Source organism: Lycorma delicatula, chromosome 1 (genome assembly GCF_047948215.1).
Source record: "Lycorma delicatula isolate Av1 chromosome 1, ASM4794821v1, whole genome shotgun sequence".
Lineage (NCBI taxonomy): Eukaryota > Metazoa > Arthropoda > Insecta > Hemiptera > Fulgoridae > Lycorma > Lycorma delicatula.
The window spans coordinates 392,022,267-392,041,676 of NC_134455.1; the positions used below are offsets into that span (position 1 = coordinate 392,022,267).

Sequence of the window (19,410 nt, forward strand, 5' to 3'; positions counted from 1 at the left end):
ATGCGCTTCTCATGTTGCCAGAAAAACATGTCACAGAATTCTACCTTATATTGTTTTTCTACGTTCCGGGTAACTATAATTATTACCGAATTACTGAATAAGGAATATTATTATAATAAAAGTAATGGTGACCAGCCTATTTAATTTAAATTGTAGATTCAATTGTCCAATATATATGATATAAAATCATCGTTTTTTCTTGGGAAATTAAAGTACTTACAAAATTTCAAATGAATATGGGAATATATTTGCCGGAAGGCATTAGAAAAGCGTGTTTAATATGATTTCAAACATAAATTTTATGTTACCTCATAAGCCGTTACCTCAAATCTCCATTTGTTACATTAAAACTTTTGTTTCAGTCGACTTGAGAAAGAAGCAGAGCCAGGAATGCTCCGCTTTTTTCACTATTTCGTCCGAGGTAAATCGACGGCCTCGTAATGCTTCTTTGAGTGGATCAAACAAGTGATAGTTAGAAGGGACAAGATTAGGGCTATACAGAGGATGAGCCAGTACTTCAATGTTGAGTTTCTGTAGCGTTTCAGCAGTGTGCGCAACAGTGTGTGGAGATTTTCGTGTAACAAGACAACACAGCAGCATTTTGACAGCAGTCCTCGGTGTTTATTTCGTATTGCAGGCTTCAGCTTGGCAGAAAGTATCTCACTATAACGCGCACTGTTTATTGTCGTGCCCCTTTCCTCATAATGTTCTAATACTGGGCTTTGTGAGTCCCAAAAAACCGTAAGCGTCAGTTTTCCTGCGGACGGTTGGGTCTTGAACGTTTTTTGCAGGGCGAATTTGGATGTTTCTATTCCATAGTCTGCCGTTTATTCTCCGTCTCGTAATGATGGATCCGTGTTTGGCCACCGGTGATGATTCTATGTAAGAAGATGTCCCGTTCGTTACCGTAGCGATCCAAATGTTTTTGGCAGATGTCCAAGCGCGTTTGTTCATGCAACTGTGCGAGTTGTTTTCGGAACCATCTTGCACAGACTTTATGAAACCCATGTCTGTTGTGAATGATTTCGCAGGCATAACCGTGACTAATTTGTAGACGTTGTGCCACTTCATCGACAGTTACACGTCTCTCTAAGAAAACCATGTAACGTGCACGCTCAATGTTTTCCTCATTTGTGGCTGTAAACGGTCGTCCGGGTCCTTAGTCGTGCGTAACACTTGCGAGACCATTTTTTAATTTTTCAATCCATTCATAGACACTCCGTTGCGGCAAAGCACTTATTCCGTACTGTACCGAAATTCTTCGGTGAATTTCGGCTCCTGATACATCTTCTGACCACAAAAATCGGATCACTGAATGTTGCTCTTCTTTTGTGCAAACAGAAAGCGGAACAGCCACGGTTAACGGAAGTGCAGCGATAATGGAACTAACCTAGCAGCATATAACCTGTACAGGCATAACAATTAAACCATGCATGCGTAATCTACGCAACACGACAGTACTACTAACATAAACAAAAACATAACTAAATTGCCCTAATTGCTAAATAATTAACTTACCCTCGTACTTTCCACATATTATTAAAAAAACAATGCATTCTACGAAATTTATATTTGGTTCAATCAAGAAACGAACAAAAGCAGCAAAACAGTTTTTCTGATAATGAATTCTGAGTATTAATCCTAATAGAACAAAAAGGCACGCAAATGTGACGAAATATTTTTAATCAAATCAATCCATTCAAATAATTTAACGCGTAAGTCGCGTTATCCTCACTATACCTGAGAAATGGTTGCTGTAACTTAAGTAGCTGTAAAAAGTAATAATTATTTAGTCGAAATTTTTCATAAAATAATATCAGAAAACATTATTTTTAAGAAGTAAAGAGACCACTAAAATTTAAGCAAAGTTTGTTTCTTAATATGTAAACATATTCAATTATGTTTACGTACAAAATTATAAAATAAAATGTCATGTTTTTTTCAATCTAGGCCAACAAATAAAAATAAATTAAAATAAACAATTTAATTTTTACTAATTTTAATATAATTAAAATTTTTCCTAAACAGAAATGAACGTAATGTAACTTTTTTACAAATATAAATTTACATCATATATTTTAAGTAATTTTTACAGCCGCCTTAATTTACTCATCATTAAAGTTCTCATGAAATAGTTTATGAATCTAGAATTTGTGATGACTAATAAAGTACAGTATCATTACCAGGCATATGAAGAAATGATTATAAATAAACAATTTGATTTCAAATGAAATGTGTTTAAGATTTCTTCATTTCAATACTGGAAGTACAAGAAAATCCTTCTTTGTAATATTTTTCTTACCTGTGTTTTGTTGCAAAGGAAGAAACAAAATATATTTCAATTTATTCTATTTTAATGACTACTTACTTTCCAATAAAAGCAGAACTCTTTTACCAGTAGTTTACTGATATAGGTAAAATAAATATATCGTTACATGTATTTTAATTTTTTTTTTTTTTTATACTTTACAGTTTCCTCGGTTCTAAACTGGAATACTACAAAGTTTCGTAAGTAATTATATTAACAAAACTATATTACTTAATAACATTTACTTCTCTGATGTGTTATAGTTTTGCAGAACATAAAATATACTCATGGACATCATTTAATGTCCCATGAGAAAATTGGCGTAAATCGTGCGTGCTAAACGGTTAAACAAGTGTTCTGAAAATTTGTTTTGGGTTAGAGTGCTTAAAATCATTTTGACTATCTTTCTAAATATAATTTAGAGAATTCATTTCGCTTAAGTGAAATAAATTTTATTTTTAATACTACTAAAAGACTTAAGCTTTCTTACTTATTGTAAGCAGCTTTCTGACTCCACAGAGGTAAGCAGCCTCAAACGTAATCAAATTTTCACTGAGACTATAAGAAAAATTGAAATTATTTTTTTTATCTGTTATTTAATTATTTTGCAAAACTGCAGAATAACTGAGCGGGTCGACAATTTCATCACTTTAAGAGATTAAAACGTCACTTTGGATAATGTAAAAAAATTAAATAAACATATATATAACAAATTTAACATATCATTTAAAAAATTAGGAACATAACTCTTCTGACCGAGAGAATTACAACGTAAGTCTGAAAGCGATACTTACAACCTATCTTGTGAAATCCTATATTTTAGAAAGATACATTAATTTAATTTGCAAGACAAAAATAATAACTTCTTTAGAAACGCGATAGGAATTTCATCAACGTAATAATCCCTAGAATGATTTATAAAAATCCTCTCAAAATTGAAATGGCTTTGTAAAATTCTATTAAAAAAGATTTTAATAAACTCTATTTAAAAAAACAAAATTTAATTGTACATTTTATAGTAATATAACCAAAACATTTGATACTCAAATAGTTATTTCATTTTGGATTAAATTTAAAAATTTCATTGAAAGAAATTTATCAATATAATCATTTCATAAATATATCATTTCAGTGTTACTACGTTTCATCATAGATTACTAATCCTACTGGATATTATAATCCTACACAGCATAATCCAACCTGATAACAAAACGCGGATATAAATGTAAATAAGTCTTGTTTACCCACCGTTTCATAAAGTTTTCAGAATTTATGAAATCATGATAACTTCCAATTGATTTATAACCTGTTTATAAAGGGTGTTTTTTTTTAGAGTGATAATAAATTGAATTGAAATGAAATTCATTAAAAGGTAAGTTTTGAAACCAATTTTTTTTTTTCATCGAAAGGTAACTTTCTGACAATTAATTTTTTTAAATACTTTAAGTCTAATTTTGAGCACTTTTTCAAGTAATCGGGAAAGTATTACATTAATAGCATGAGTCATGTTTGCTTCCAAAGCGTCAATTTTTGCTTGTTTATCAGCATAAATCAGAAACGCCACATATCCTGAAAAAAAATAATCCACTGGCGTTAGGTCACATGATCTTTGAGGCCAATTCACTGCAACATTTCACGAAAACATTTTGTCGCTAAATCGTTGTTTCAATAAATCGATTGTTTTGGTAGCAGTATGAGGTGTGGTACATCCTGTTGAAACCAAAATTGTTGCAGGTCGATGTCACGCAAATTTGAAAATAGATAATAACTAATCATTGATCTGTAACGAACACCATTGACAGCAAAATGTGCTAATGCCTCATTTTTAAAGAAAGAATGACCGACGATGCCGCCAGCATGTAACCTCACTATTTCGTCCGAGGTAAATCGACGGCCCCTTAATGCCTCTTTGACTGGACCAAACAAGTGGTAGTCAGAAGGGGCAAGATCAGGACTATGTAGAGGATGAGCCAGTACTTCAAAGTTGAGTTTCTGTAGCGTTTCAGCAGTGTGCGCAGCAGTATGTGGACGGGCATTGTCGTGCAACAACACAACACATTTTGACAGCAGTCCTCGGCGTTTACTTCGAACTGCAGACTTCAGCTTGGTAGTAAGCATCTCACTGTAACACACATTGTTTATTGTCGTGGCCCTTTCCTCATAATGTTCCAGTACTGGGCATTGTGAGTCCCAAAAAACTGTAAGCGTCAGTCTTCCTGCGGATGGTTGGTTCTTGAACGTTTTTTTGGAGGGCGAATTTGGAAGTTTCCATCCCATACTCTACCGTTTACTCTCCAGCTCGTAATGATGGATCTGTGTTTCGTCACCAGTGATGATTGATCATTCTGTCTAAGAAAATATCCTGTTCGTTACCATAGCGATCCAAATGTTGTTGGCAGATGTCCAAGCGCGTTTGTTTATACAACTGTGCGAGTTGTTTTGGGACCCATTTTGCACAAACTTTATGAAACCCATGTCTATTGTGGATGATTTCGCAGGCATAACCGTGACTAATTTGCAGACGTGCTATCGATAGTTACTCGTCAGTCTAAGAAAACCATGTCACGTGTACGCTCAATTTTTTTCTCATTTGTGGCTTTCAATCCATTCTCCAAAACACCGACTATACTCCCAGGCACTACAGTAACAGTCTGAACGTACATATCTAATAACAGAAGGTAAGGTGAGCGTCTAGCAGTGAACTGTGCCGAGCAAGGCCACCTATTCTCACGAAGATCAGCTCGTAACGTCAAAAGCTAACAGATTCTAGATCAGACCACGGGCGAGGTCGGAGTGAAAATCGTTTCCCGAACCTGTCAGAGGATCGAAAATATAATAATATTTTTATTCACGAACCTAAGAACGGCGACATGATGCAACACAAAGGAAACTTCCTTACTTAGCCGACAGTGGCACTCCTACAACACACTACGTAGCTGTGTAGCCTAAACTCCATAGAAACGCAAGTTTACTGACTGCCACTGATCGTTATCAGCCCCGACGACGTGAACGCAGAACCGCTGCACTTGTAGAAGCAAATCGCTACCGGTAGCAGTAAACACAAGTTATACAGCACGGCGCCAGAGGCCGAGAAGCAAAAGATAAAGAATGTTCTTTTGTGGGTTTAAATAATTTTGGTATCATTTCCTATCTAACGTTTACATTTGTAGAATATATCTTAATTACCTCTCCTTCGCATTATAATAATCGGTAAAGAACATTATCAGATCATGAATTTCTCAGAATATTACTAGTTACTAGATTTCATTCTACCGTCTTATTTAAGATTTTCTCTTAGAATAGAGTAATTTCCTTTTATAGTCTGTCCTTTAATAGCTTGTATCATTACTTGTATTTTCTTTCTATTGAATAAATCTATTGGTTCTTGCTTTTAACAAGTCGCACAAACATTACGTTACTAAGGTGTGTCAGTATCAAAATAAGTCGAACGATAAAATTAGATAAATATTTACTCATCAATTGTTTGTGTGTGTTTCAGAGAAAAGTACAATTTACAGAATACTGTTGAAAATAAAGATATGACGTAAGTATTAATTTATTCGGTAATTCAGTTTGATGTGCTTATAGCATAATTTTTTAGAATATATCCATTAATATACTGTTTACCGTTACAGGATTTTTTTTATTTTTTTTTCATTGGCTAAGAGAAACACGAAATGGCTTAAACAAAATATAGATTTGTTTGTACCATAACACGCTAGGTGAAAGGCAATTAGTTCTGGGAAATATGTGTTTGTTCATCTGGCACTCTTGAAAATGAGTACACGTTTTCGACGGATTTATATCAAACAATTTCCCTAAACTTTGTAAGGAGTAAAAAATTGATGAAACAAAGTGATGGTCGGTGGATGAATTATCCCTGATTCTAAATATCAACTATTTTTTATGTCATCAAATGGAATGAATAATAAAATTGATTTAGGAAGGGACGTTATGTTGTGCCATGATAAACAGCTTGTGTTCGAATTTTTACTTTTTTTATTGGCTTTATGTATTTAATTTACAGATATTGCAGATAACTTCAAATCACTTTCTTGCTATCTACAAATACACATTATAACAGATTACTTTTATTGCTGCTTGCAAAAACTATTTGAACTTTCAAATTGAAACCCTGGTTTTTTTTATATTTTACCTTAATATTTATTGCATTAATATCTTAGAAAAAAAAACGATCACTGGTGCTATACTTACAAAAGGATTAGACAAAAAGTAGTAAACCTATTATTTACTCTTGTACGAAAATAAGGCTTTACGCAACAATGGTATTCGATGACTAAAAACTGAAGAGTTGAACTCGCCTTTTGATATTTTGAATTTTTCAAAAAGAGTAAGATAATACATTTACCTATGAAGGTATAGATAATTCATTAGAGACATTATTCAAACATTGCTACGAGAAGGAACAATGTAATAATAATTAAAAAAAAAAAAGTTATTCCAGATATGGAAAAAACCGTGTCTATTTCATTAACCAGATTCGTTAGGAAAATCCACCTAGTTGGTCTAGTGGTGAACGCATCTTTCCAAACCGGTCGATTTGAAAGTCGATAGTTCCAGCGTTCAAATCCTAGTAAAGGCAGTTTACTAGGATTTGGCAGTTACTTTTATACGGATTTGAATACTAAATCTTAGATAACGGTGTTCTTTAGCGGTTGGGTTTCAATTAACCACACATCTCAGATATGGTCTATACTGTCAAAGACTAAGCTTCACTTACACTCAAATATATTATTCACTGAAAATACCTGGACGGTAATTCCCGGAGAATATACAGAAATAAGAAAAAGACAGATTCGTTAATAAAACTCCTGTGACATTGTTACACAAAAATTAATTATGAAAGGTAACAAAACGAATTTTTAATTATAATGTTGATGGTATTTTTGAAAACGATTAGTTGACTTTTCAACTTAATGGAGTTAATGAATATGCTTATGTTTAATCCTTCATTTTGTTTCATGATTTTCGATGATTATATAAAGGTTTTCTTATTTGTAGATGTTGTGTGTTTTTCTTTAATTTTGGTTTAATATATCCAACAAAGACTAATCATTAAATATGGATTGTTTTGAGAATTTTCATACAATAAAAAATTATAAATGAAAGGAAAAGTACTTTCTTAGGTAAAGAAACAAAAAATAACTCTAAATTTTTACATATTTTATTAAACATATAGTAATCACAATTTTTTAAATTTTATGAATTTTTAATTGGAAGGCTTATATTTTTTTTTGTCTGAAGTCATTTGACTGGTTAGATGCAGTTGTACAAGATCCCTATCTCGTGCTCGTTGTATCATTTCATTATACCTCCTACATCCTACATCCCTAAAAATTTGTTTTAAATATACCAAACGTTGCCTGCTTGCACAATTTTTCCCTTCTACTTGTGCTTCCAATATTAAAGCTACCAGGATGACTTAATATGTAGCCTATAAGTCTGTCTCTTCTTTGAACTATATTTTTCCAAATGTTTCTTTCTTCATCAATTTGCCGAAACACATCTTCACTTGTCATTTTATCCACCTAACACAGTCTCCTATAACACGGCATTTCAAAAGTTTCTAATCTTTTCTTCTCAGGTACTCCGATCGTCCAAGTTTCACTTCCATATAAAGATACAATTCAGACATAAACTTTCAAAAATCTTTTTCTGAACTTTAAATTAATTTTTGATGTGAACAAATTATATTTCTGACTGAAGACTCGTTTCAGCTGTGCTATTCGGCATTTTTTATCGCTCCTGCATCGTTCATCTTTAGTAATTTAACTTCCCAAATATCAAAATTCTTCTACCTCCATAATCTTTTCTCTTCCTATTTTTACATTCAGTGCTCAATCTTCGTTCTTTTTACTACATTTCATTAATTTCGTTTGTTTAATTCGGTAGTTCTTGCTTAGGACTTCATCCATGACGTTCATTGTTTCTTCTAAATCTTTTTTACTCACAGCTAGAATTACTATATCATCAGCAAATCGTAGCTTCTTTTTCTTTTCACCTTGTACTGTTACTCCGAATCGAAATTGTTCTTTAACATCATTAACAGCTAATACTATGTAAAGAGTAAAAAGTGATGGGGCGAGGAAATACCCTTGAACTTCCTTTTTTATTAGGGCTTCTTTCTTATGTTCTTCAATTATTATTGTTACTGTTTGGTTCCTGTAAATTTTAGCAATTGTTCTTCTATCTCAAAACTTGAACCCTAATTTTATTAAAATGCTGAACATTATATTCCAGTCCACGTTGTCGCATGCCTTTTCAAGGTCTATAAATGCCAAGTATGTTGGTTTGCTTTTGTTTAATCTTCCTTCTACTATTAATATGTGGGCTAAAAATGCTTCCCTTGTCCCTATACTTTTCCTGAAATCAGATTGTTCTTCTCATAACACATCTTCCACTCTCCTCTCAATTATTCTGTACAGAATTCTAGTTAAAATTTTTGATTAAGCTAATTGTTATGTATTCTTCACATTTATCTGCTCCTGCTTTCTTTGATATCATGACAATTACACTTTTTTTGAAGTCTGACAGAACTTCCCATACTTCGTATATATTACTCACCAGTTTGTATAATTTATTTACCGCTTCCTCACCTGCACTGCGAAGTAATTCTGCAGGTATTCCGTCTATTCCAGGAGCCTTTCTGCCATTCAAATCTTTTAATGAAATCTTAAATTCAGATCTCAATATTGTTTCTCCCCTTTTATTCCCTTGGACTGCCTCTTCTTTCTCTATAACACCATTTTCTAATTCATTTCCTCCATATTACTCTTCAGTATATTCCACCCACCAATCGACTTATTCTTTCGTACTATAAATCGGTGTATCACTTTGTTTATTAGATTTTAATTTATGTATCCCAAAAATTTTCTTAACTTTCCTGTATGCTCCGTCTATTTTTCCGATGTCATTTATTTTTCCACTTCTGATCAATTTTTTTTAATCTATTCTTCTTTCGCTAGTTTGCACTTCCTGTTTATAGTATTTCTTAATTGTCGATAATTCTTTAAGATCTTCATTACTAGCATTATTACGTTCATCCATGAGCTCCAATATATCCATGATATAATCATCATGATTATATCGTGGTTGGCTTGTCATCGCTCAGAGCGAGGGCTAGGTACTTTGATAGCATTATTTCCTCCAAGCATAACTCCTGGCGCTCCTCCCTTCAGGAGTAAGGGAATAGTGCTCTATGCACAACGCCCCAAGGCGTTGTGTATAGAGCCCTATTGGACATAAGCGCAAGAAAGATGTCCTCGTGTCAGCTTTGTCAACCCGCGAGGGTGTGGTAATTGATAAGGACCGTGTCCTTATCGATTTTCGAGACCGACATACAATCTTCTGAGATCACTCAGGCGGAAGTGCGCCAGGTGATCTGTTGGATGGCACGGCACAAGACCCCCGGATATGATTGTATCACTGTGGAGCTCCTCGTCCGAGCGCTTCCAGTGGTCCTTAGTCCTCTACTATAGTAGATTGCTCTTCGCCGGCCACTTTCCGGCGTGTTGAAGCGTGGTGTTGTTTTTCAAAAATGGCGACAAAGATCCTACTCTTATGTCGTCTTGCCGTCCAATACCGCTCTTGCCAGTGATTGGCAAGGTTTTTGAGAAGGTTCAATATTTGCGTATTATTGTTAAATTGGCTATTGACCATTTTCTAATGGACAGCCAGTATGGTCCGACTGGGGAAGAGCACTGAGGATGCCGTACAAAAGGTGATGGATATAACTTCTTCTAGTCCATGTAAATATGTATTACGGATTTTTTTGGACATATCCGGAGCATTTAACAACTTATGGTAGCCCACTTCCCTGTTTAAGATGCAGAAGCGTAAGTCTAAACGAAATGAGTTAAAAGTACTGTAAAGTTATTTCAGTCATCGGACCGTTGCCCTGATGGTGATGGCGGCATGGAGCTTCTTAAGACCTTAACTAAAGCGTGCCCTCATAGCAGTGTTCTGAGTCTCCTTCTTTGGATCATAGAATTCGATTCGATGTTGCCTTTAAAGTTGCCATGTGGTTGTCGTGTCATCGCTTATGCTGACGACGCGCTGCTACTGATTGAAGGGGATTCGCGTAACGAGGTAGAATTCCGAGCTGCTCGTGCTTGTGAGCCACTCCGACTGTGAGATCTCCAAAATAAGATGATTTTAAGCCCAGAGAAAACCACAAAGATTAAGGGCCGATTGGCTGCTTCCTGGCGAGAACGGGTTCGGATGGCTGGTCTCCCCATTCGGTTCGTTACGACTCAAAAATACCAGGGTGTTATACTAGATGAGAATTTTCGGTTCAAGGAACATCTACAGTATGCAGCGAAAAAAGATGCTGATACTTTTTATTGAATCCGTACAGTCATTCATCTGGATCGGGGGTTGAATTACTGTACTATGGAATTACTTCCTTTCTTTACAAAGGTGTCAGCGAAGCTATTGTTCTGTATGCTGCGCCTGTTTTGGCTCACCCCATGGTTTTTAGGTATTGCGCAAACATAGTTTGCTACGGGCCCAACGACTCCTCTTGCTGGCTGTTATAACCGGTTCCAGAACAGACTTGCGGGAGGCAGTTTGTGTTATAGCCGGAATCAAACCAGTAGATATCTTGGCTAATGAGTGGAAGGAACGCTACATTTCCAATGTAAATAACCTATTGACGTCAGAACGAAAGCAAGAGATTGAAGACTGGGGCCTAGCATCTTCGCAGGTCAAGTGGGGCCGAGCTCACAGGTCGTTACACGCATGGTATATTTCCTATAGTGTATAATTTAGTTGCGATTAGATTGGTCTCCCCCAACCGGTATAGCACACAGTTTCTCTCCGAACATGGTGCTTTTCGGGCGAGTTTGGCTAGGTTTCGTTTGGTGGATTCGAGTCAATGCCTGGAATGCGGGACTGATGATACAGTTGACCATGTCCTCTACGTCTGTCCCCGATACGAGGTTGAACGTTCACGAGCTGTTAGGGAACTTGAGAGAATAGATTCCTTTCTGGATCTCCTTACAACTTGATGATCCGCAAAGAATGGTCTATAGTGGCTGGTTTTCTTCGCACCCTTGCTATTTGTAGTTCTGCAGAGAGAGTTTGATCGAGGTACTCGGTCGTGGTAGGATCCCGGGTGGCTAGGGCTCCGGCTTAGGCATTGTATTGGTTGGAGGTAGGCGTATTGGCATCGTGCCACGGTTATATTGGTATTGTTTGTGATTCGATTTGGGGCTCCCGCTGGTGGGGGTGGCTGCCTGTCGGGGTATGGTAGCCCGTACGACCGGGGCAGTAGCTACCCTCCTACGGTATGGTCCTGATCATGACTTGGTAATGCCACGTGAGACACCATGATGGGAACGGATGAGGGTTCGGGGTTTTCCCCCGGCTCCTACGCGGACCGGAATGAGGTTGCGTTCCCCTTGTTAGGTGACCTAAACTGGTTGACTTATTTGGGTATAGGTCTGAATTTTTATGTTGCGTAAAACACAATTTTGATTGGTATGATTGCAGCACTGATTTAACTTTAAACTCGTTCGTTTTTTGAGGCATTCACAGTCACGACGAACGGTGTTGTCAAATCAGTACTAGGTGAGGGGTTCGTGGTTTCGGCTAGTTAGTTTGAGAAAATCATGTTAGGTTGGATGTGAAGATTACCGTTTGAGACCTTCGTGAAGGCAAAATTTGATATCTCTTTATTGATGCAAATGTTTGCCGAGGCATTTACATCGGTGGCTTTCCGACCGAGACCTGCCTGATGACTGTGAGATGCAATCAGTTAGAGGGTCTAAAGACGACCTCCGGTAAAGCCCCTCAGGGCTTGTAACGGAGAGGTTGGTGTGGCGACCGGTAACTTCACAAGGTAGGTGTCTTCTCCCCACGGGGTTGGGATGGCCTCTTTCAGGAATCATTTCTTAGTCTGGCTCTCAACAGATACCTCTGCTATATGTTTGCACCTTCGGTCTAGCTACTGTTTATCACTGAGAAATCAAGCCCCCTCACCATCAGCAAGGTCTTATGATTTATAGAGGGAGAAGCCTATATTTTATAAACAATAAATATATTTAACGTTTTTTATAGGTTTTGCGAAGTTTCATACAGCAGAAGATAATAGATAAAATAAAGCTGTAGCTCCAACTATACTAAATTTTCATTAAATACACATTAATCACAATAGTTTTAAATTTTATATTGTATAAATAATTATATAAATTATATAATTGTATAAAAATACTTTTTCAATAATAACTTTTTTTATTTTTTTTAAACTCCTGAAAGGAAATATTTGTACGTCCTTAAAATGATATAGGAAATTTAAAATAACAGGGGATTAATTTAAAATTAAGATAAGGTGTTCCCGAAAACAACTGTGACTTAGCTGAACCGATAAGACAAGATGGCTGTAGATCGACGCAAACAAAACATAGTTGGCATTGTGACTGTCCGACAAGACCTGAGAGAACGTTGAAGTACGTATGAAACGTGTGACTGCCCTAAAGACCGCAAAGGATAAATTAATTTTGTGTCTGTTAATTAAGTTTTCTTTAATTTTAAAATGATACTTCCAATTTGCTTTACTTTTTCTAAACTTGACTTCTATATCAAAAGGAATATTAAATGATTTGAACAGTTAAATTTATAATGACTTTATTTCTCTTTATAAAATAATAACTTTGCAGCCGGAAGTAATTACAATTTTTTTTTTTTTTTTTTTTGTAAAAATATTACAAATTATTCTATTCTATTCTATTTTTTGAATCCAAAATTTAATTTAAAATATTTTGTAAAAAATTTTAATTCAGTTTTAATATTTTAACTCATCTTCATTATTTTTTATATTTTTTAGTTGCTTCTTATACTCAAATAATGAAAAGGATAAATATAATTACCAACAGAATACGACGGGGGAAAAGTTTAGCGGATTACATTTTGAACTATATTTTTCATACACCTGTAGATTATTTGTACGAGTAAGTAGATTAATATGGATCGTGTGTGTGTGTGTGTGTGTGTGTGTGTGTGTGTGTGTGTGTGTGTGTGTGTGTGTGTGTGTGTGTGCGTGTGTGTGTGTGCGTGTGCGTGTGCGAGTTACGAGTGTGTATTACACAACTTACACACGCTAATGCGTGCACACACACACACAGAGAGAGAGAGAGAGAGAGAATAATCTTTCTGACCTTTTATTTTTTTGGATAAGTGAATGATATTAGCATAATGAAATGTTTTTTTATATTAACAGTAATTTTGGATTACAGTTTTAACATGGATACATTTAAACTATTTTTTATTTTACAATTTTTTTTCTATAAATATTTCTTTAAGACCAAAATTGGTCGCAGTTTAAAACCTTTCTTAACTGAGTACACATTTTCATTATGTACCTTATATTTCACATCATTTAAATTGTAATAAGATATTACAGTTAGTAATAAAGTTTAATATTTACAAAGTTTAATATCTATTAAAATTTTAACGTTTATTATTATTATTTTTTTTTTAAATGGCGGACATAAAACATGATTGCTTTAATGAATTTGATGGAAGGTATGGTTAACTAAAATCAATTTTCCGGATTTTAACTGCAATCAATTTTTTTCAGTTTATCTATTATTATTTACTTTACGTTTAACTGCAAAATACTTCAGTTTCTCGCTGTTTTTTAGTGATTTTAACTGTAGATAATATTTCTATCAAAACTTAACATCATTTACTTGTAATTAAACTTTCTTAAATTTTGAATAAATTAGCAAATAAATTACGCTAATGTTAATGTTTCTGACATCAGACCGAGATACTGATCTTGATTTCTAGTGTAAGTGATAAAGGAGGCTATCCTTTACGTAGTTTTAATTATATATATATATATATATATATATATATATATATATATATATGTATGTATATTTTCAATAGTACGATTATATTTTTAGTGCTCAACCGTAATTTACCTGGTCTCCTCATGTAACAAGGCCGAGGGAGAAAATTGTTATCACTTAACTTGTCAGCCTACTGATTTTATCAATTTAATCAAACTAACTTGATTTTATCTAAAACACGATCGGTTGTGGTAATTTTCATAGGTTGGCAACCGATGTACGATTTGTAAAATTTTGATGTGACTCATTCATCAATCTGTTCTGTTTATTCTGATTCGAGAGAGGAAACCTTTGTTAGCAATGGTTTCATTGCAATAGATAGAAAGAGGAAAGCAGGTAAAGATAGCTTGTAAAGGCTTTTCGGTTGATGGTAGTCATGACACGGCCTATTACATTTGTAATAGGCTGTATAATAGGTCTAGCTATATGTATTAGAGTAGTTCAAGTTTCAATGGGGGTCGTGCTCGGGAGTGTGGTTTTCATTTTCAAGGTATGAATTTACTGACTTAGCATGGCGATTTGTTGAATTGGAATGCACAATTAATAAGAGGCAAATAAATGTAAATGTTGGCTGCGATCAACCTAGCTGCAAATCCAAGCGGTCCTCAAAGTTGGAGCTGAAGTGGGAGACTAGAGGTTATATTCAGCTCCCGAACGGACTAGATCTGATGTTCTCTGCGACATTTTTTCTCACTGGTAGCACTCCAATTACTAAATTAATTATTATATGTTGTCGTGACATGAATTTTAACTGAATTAATAATATGCGGTCGTGGCCTGAAATTTATTGAAATGCTTAGTAAAATAGTACATACGGTTTAGGTGATGACAGAATGTGTAGATTTAGGCTCGGGGTCTTTGATCTGTCACGGGTTTAGCAGTTCTTGAGAGCCACGTGGTAGAGTTAGGTGTCTGATGTCTTCTTCGAAGCCAAAACTTTACCACGACGGAATTTACCGATGTGGATGTCACTCGAGACATCTGTATCGGTGGCATCTGTCGTGGCCGGACTGATGACTGTGGATCAGTTTGAGGCAAGAAGACGTCCTCCGATTAAGCCGCTCATGGATAGGAACGGCGAGGGTGATCTGGCAATCAGACACGTCAGGAGGCGGGTGTTCTTCTCCGTAACGTGGGAATTGAAAGTTTACAATGCTAGTTCGGATACACTGGATTCCTGACGAAGCAGCAGCTCCGGCAATATTATTTAATAAAACCCATCGTCATTCTTGTGGTCAACCAGTTTTCATTCCTCAGTCGTCAGTCTCGTTCAGTTCCAGCCAGTCGCCTACAAATGGCAATCCCATTATTCTTGTATAATCGCATTCAGTAACAGTCCCAGATCATAGTTCAATTATAATACAAATTTAATTACATATAATAATTCATTTAATATTTCAAGTATATTAAACATTCAATTTATACATGCAAACGTATATTCAGATATAATAAAAATTTATAATAACATCAAGTTATGACTTTAATTATTTAATAATCAGCGCCGAAATTCATCTGTTCGTCCATGTATTTCATAGGTTGATTGTTTTGTAGTTTATCTATGTACTTATACATAGCCTCTTCTTTCTTAAACGATTATAATACCATTAAATAATTGTAACGTACGCGACATTTATACATATATATATATATATATATATATATATATATATATATATTGAGAGAGAAATAGTGGGGGTGAGAGAGTGAGTGAATGGAGAGAAAGAATATTAATTACAAACTTTTAAAATTTTAGTTTTTTTTAATAATATTTGCACTAATATTCCTTAATTAAATTAATTTGTTATTATCTATTAATTACTTATTTTTAATATAAAAATTTGTTCATTTCCAGGTACCCATTACTTCCTCTGAGCCTAATGCAGAATATAGTATTATGCCTGTCTATCAATCATACAAGTTCACTCTCGGTGGTTATGATTTAAAAAGCGAAGATAGTCATAAAATTACTGGTCTGACGTATTTAGTGACTCAGACAGCAGTCGCTAATGATGTAAATAATTTTTTTTACTGATAGATTGTACTTAATTCTTTTTTTTCTAATTTTCATAATTATTTTAAAAATTAATACTCATTAAATCTCAAAAAAATCTACCGATTCGTAAATTATTATGTGTAATACATTAGCGTATATTTCTGGATTACACAACCAAAACAAAGTTAAAATTCTTTGAAGAAACATATGCGTTATTTCCAGCGGTTTTTCATTAATATTTAATGGGTCTTCAAATCTATTCAGTTATGAAGGTTACATTATATTTAACAAATGCAGCCCTTGCACTGATAATTACTATATAGAGATTATTTTTTTTAGGATAAGTCAATGAAAATGTTTTAAAATTTTGAGGAAAGAAATTGGTTAAAGCTCACCAATTGATTTTTACTTTTTAAAAATTCTTCATTCACAATTTTTAAGAATTTATTGTGGAATAAGTGTTGCTATCCTTCTCCACGTTAATAGTTGGAGTTCAATCAACGATACGTTTCAGGAATGATCTTCCTGAGTCCACACGTGACTACTTTTTATTTACAAGCAATACATATCATACTCATCTCACAGGGCCATGTAGTTGGTTACTACTGTTCACAAGTTTTATAGGTTGTAAAGTGCACATTAGGCATATAAAACAAAATATTGTGCAATTTTTCTTCAATTTCTTAGCGGGAAAACCTTAATCGAGGTACTTATAGAAACCAGTTGTTTGAATAATTTAGTTATAAAATATCAGAAAATGTTATAGACCTAAGAACTTTCATTAACCATCTTTTAATGAAGCTATAAGTTTAAGAAAATACTGTAATGGATCTTATTCATTACTATAAAAACCGACTGTTAATCCTTTACTAAACAAGATACCTTCTAAGGAATTCCGTTAGAATATGAATCCAGAGATTCCTGATTTTTTTCAAGTTTTCTCGATAATGCAGATTACTTATTCCTTTGTACATTTAAAAAGGGTCATTTTAATGTTTTAAACATTTAATGCCGAAGAATCTATTTCAGTCCATTTTATATAATATTTTTTTATTTCAGATTTTCCCAGAATAATTATAAAAGGTAAAAATGGATAATCATGAGAAACATACAGCAGCCCGCATTGATATTTTATGATTAGCGTTTAATATGAAAAAAAAATTGTTATTGATGTATGTTTATCTGGATTGAAAATTATGAATAAATATCAATAAATTTATTATAAATCATTATTTGAATTTTAACTTTAAGTAATAATAAAATAAAAAAGTTTTTTGAATTTATAGTTTTTTTTATTTAATTCCTATCAACAAATGTCTTTCAGTTGAAAAATTATTGATATATCTTGCGAATATCAAAATCGATTTAATGGATTAATGATGATAATTCAAGACTCTGCAGTAAATGCGTAATCGGTCGTTCAATAAATGAAATGTGAATATTATGGTGGAACAAGTACAAGAAAATCTTTTAGACTTTTTAATGTAAATCGCTCAACACTGACGTCTTCTAGTCCAGTTAGGGGTTCGGACAAATATTAAACATTTGCCTACTACATATTAAATAAATATGGGGGGACAAATTTTTAACCCGGACACGGAATTTTAAATTATTAATTCGATTTAGATTAAATATCACTTCCTTTCTTATCTAAATATTTATCGATAATTGAGTGATGTACGAGTTCAGGAATATTTTTTAATATACAATACAAAATAAAAAAAAGATAAATTTAAATAAAGTAAAACAAAAAAAATGAAAATAAAATAAAATTTTATGGATTGTCCATCGACCACTTATATGATTCATTTACTTTTTTATTGAAAACCTCTATGTTTAATATTTCACTGTAATGATGTCGGTGTTAAAAAACTGAATGATTGTAAAATCATATGAAAATAATGAATTTACAAAACCAGCATACTCGTATAGCATGCGCTATATGAAATCGGCTTATTATATACCTTCTATATATATGTCTGACATTTCCCTAATTATAACTTCTCTGAGGCATACTGTATTAAACATCATGCAGAACAATCTGTTGAATTTTAATGATTTATCTTTTGTTTATAATATTTATTTATTTATTTAACGTAAAGTACTAAAACATAACACCAATTACAGTCAAAATTACAAACAAAGATTTAACAAACTAATATATGCTACTGATTCTGGAGTCGCCATCAGGAAATCTTCAGGATTCCCTTCAGTAGCTGTCCTAGGGCAAACTTCTGTGATGTGTCTAACAGTTGGATGTTCATCACACTCACAAAGAGGCGTCGGTGTTTCACCCCATTTATACAGGAAATAGGTCCACCTCCCATGCTGAGACCGTATTCTGTTTTGCGTTGACAATGTCGTGCATGGCAAGTCAAAACGCGGCGGACTTTGAGTAAAACATGGGATTTGGTTACCTTGCTTGTCCATAATCTCCTTGTACTCTCTTACAAGATCGGTCATACGGCGCAGGTTCAGAGTTGGTGTGCGTCTCGATACCGGGAGACATTCCACTGGAGTAGACCTGATAACCCCGGCAATCATTCTCATAGTGTTATTATGATGAGCATCAATTCTATTAACGTAAGGGCTGAAAAGCCACACTGGCGAACAATATTCAGCAGCCGAGAAGACCAGATTCAGAGCCGATGTGCGCAAAGTGGAAGCCGATGCTCCCCACGACGTTCCACAGAGCTTATGTATGATGTTGTTCTCACTCTCAATTTCCCTGCAGTTTTCATTTGGTGCTCCTTAAATGAAAGCGTTCTATCAAGTGTCACGCCTAGGTATTTCGGGGACTTATTGTAAAAGAGCCGTGTATCCTCGAATAGAATTTTAAGCTCCCTATTAGCAAACTTTTTACTCAGATGGAAGCATGACACCTATGTTTTATTAGCATTCGGTTGGAGGCTCCATCTCCGGAAGTACCTTCCCAGTTTCTCCTGGCCAGTCATCAGGACCTCCTCCGACTCTTAAAATTATTTACATTTTATTGTTAGCACCCAGTCATCGGCGTAGCCATACTTTATAGATCTTGTCTCTGGCATGTCCGCAACATATAGCCTGAAAAAAAGAGGCGCAAGTACCGAACCTACTGGCAGGCCGTTTTTGAGTTTCCTCGGTGAGCTTATATCGGATCCCATGATAACTTGGAACATTCTGTCGTTCAACATGTTATGAAGGAGGCGAGCTGTAAGTTTGCATGGGATTACACGGACGACCTTACAAATCAT

At 34.4% G+C, this 19,410-nt stretch overlaps 2 protein-coding genes across 7 annotated transcripts in view; one reads left to right on the top strand and one right to left on the bottom strand.

The window, feature by feature from the left end:
* Positions 1 to 19,410, bottom strand: part of LOC142317360 (uncharacterized) — a 418,387-nt gene that overhangs the window by 245,376 nt on the left and 153,601 nt on the right. The gene's annotated exons all lie outside the window — the stretch shown is intronic.
* The window catches only part of LOC142317363 (uncharacterized), a 427,416-nt gene that overhangs the window by 61,319 nt on the left and 346,687 nt on the right, over positions 1 to 19,410 (top strand). For 5 of the 6 annotated variants that reach the window (XM_075353861.1, XM_075353864.1, XM_075353863.1 and 2 more), the window contains 5 exons: positions 2,473 to 2,508; positions 5,808 to 5,852; positions 13,155 to 13,278; positions 16,037 to 16,195; positions 17,237 to 17,403. The exons of the other annotated variant lie outside the window; for it this stretch is intronic. In XM_075353861.1, the coding sequence (XP_075209976.1) occupies positions 2,473 to 2,508; positions 5,808 to 5,852; positions 13,155 to 13,278; positions 16,037 to 16,195; positions 17,237 to 17,251 (379 nt within the window). In that variant the 3' untranslated portion in view covers positions 17,252 to 17,403. Of the gene's footprint in view, positions 1 to 2,472; positions 2,509 to 5,807; positions 5,853 to 13,154; positions 13,279 to 16,036; positions 16,196 to 17,236; positions 17,404 to 19,410 lie in introns of those variants that run through there. 6 annotated transcript variants of the gene reach the window in all.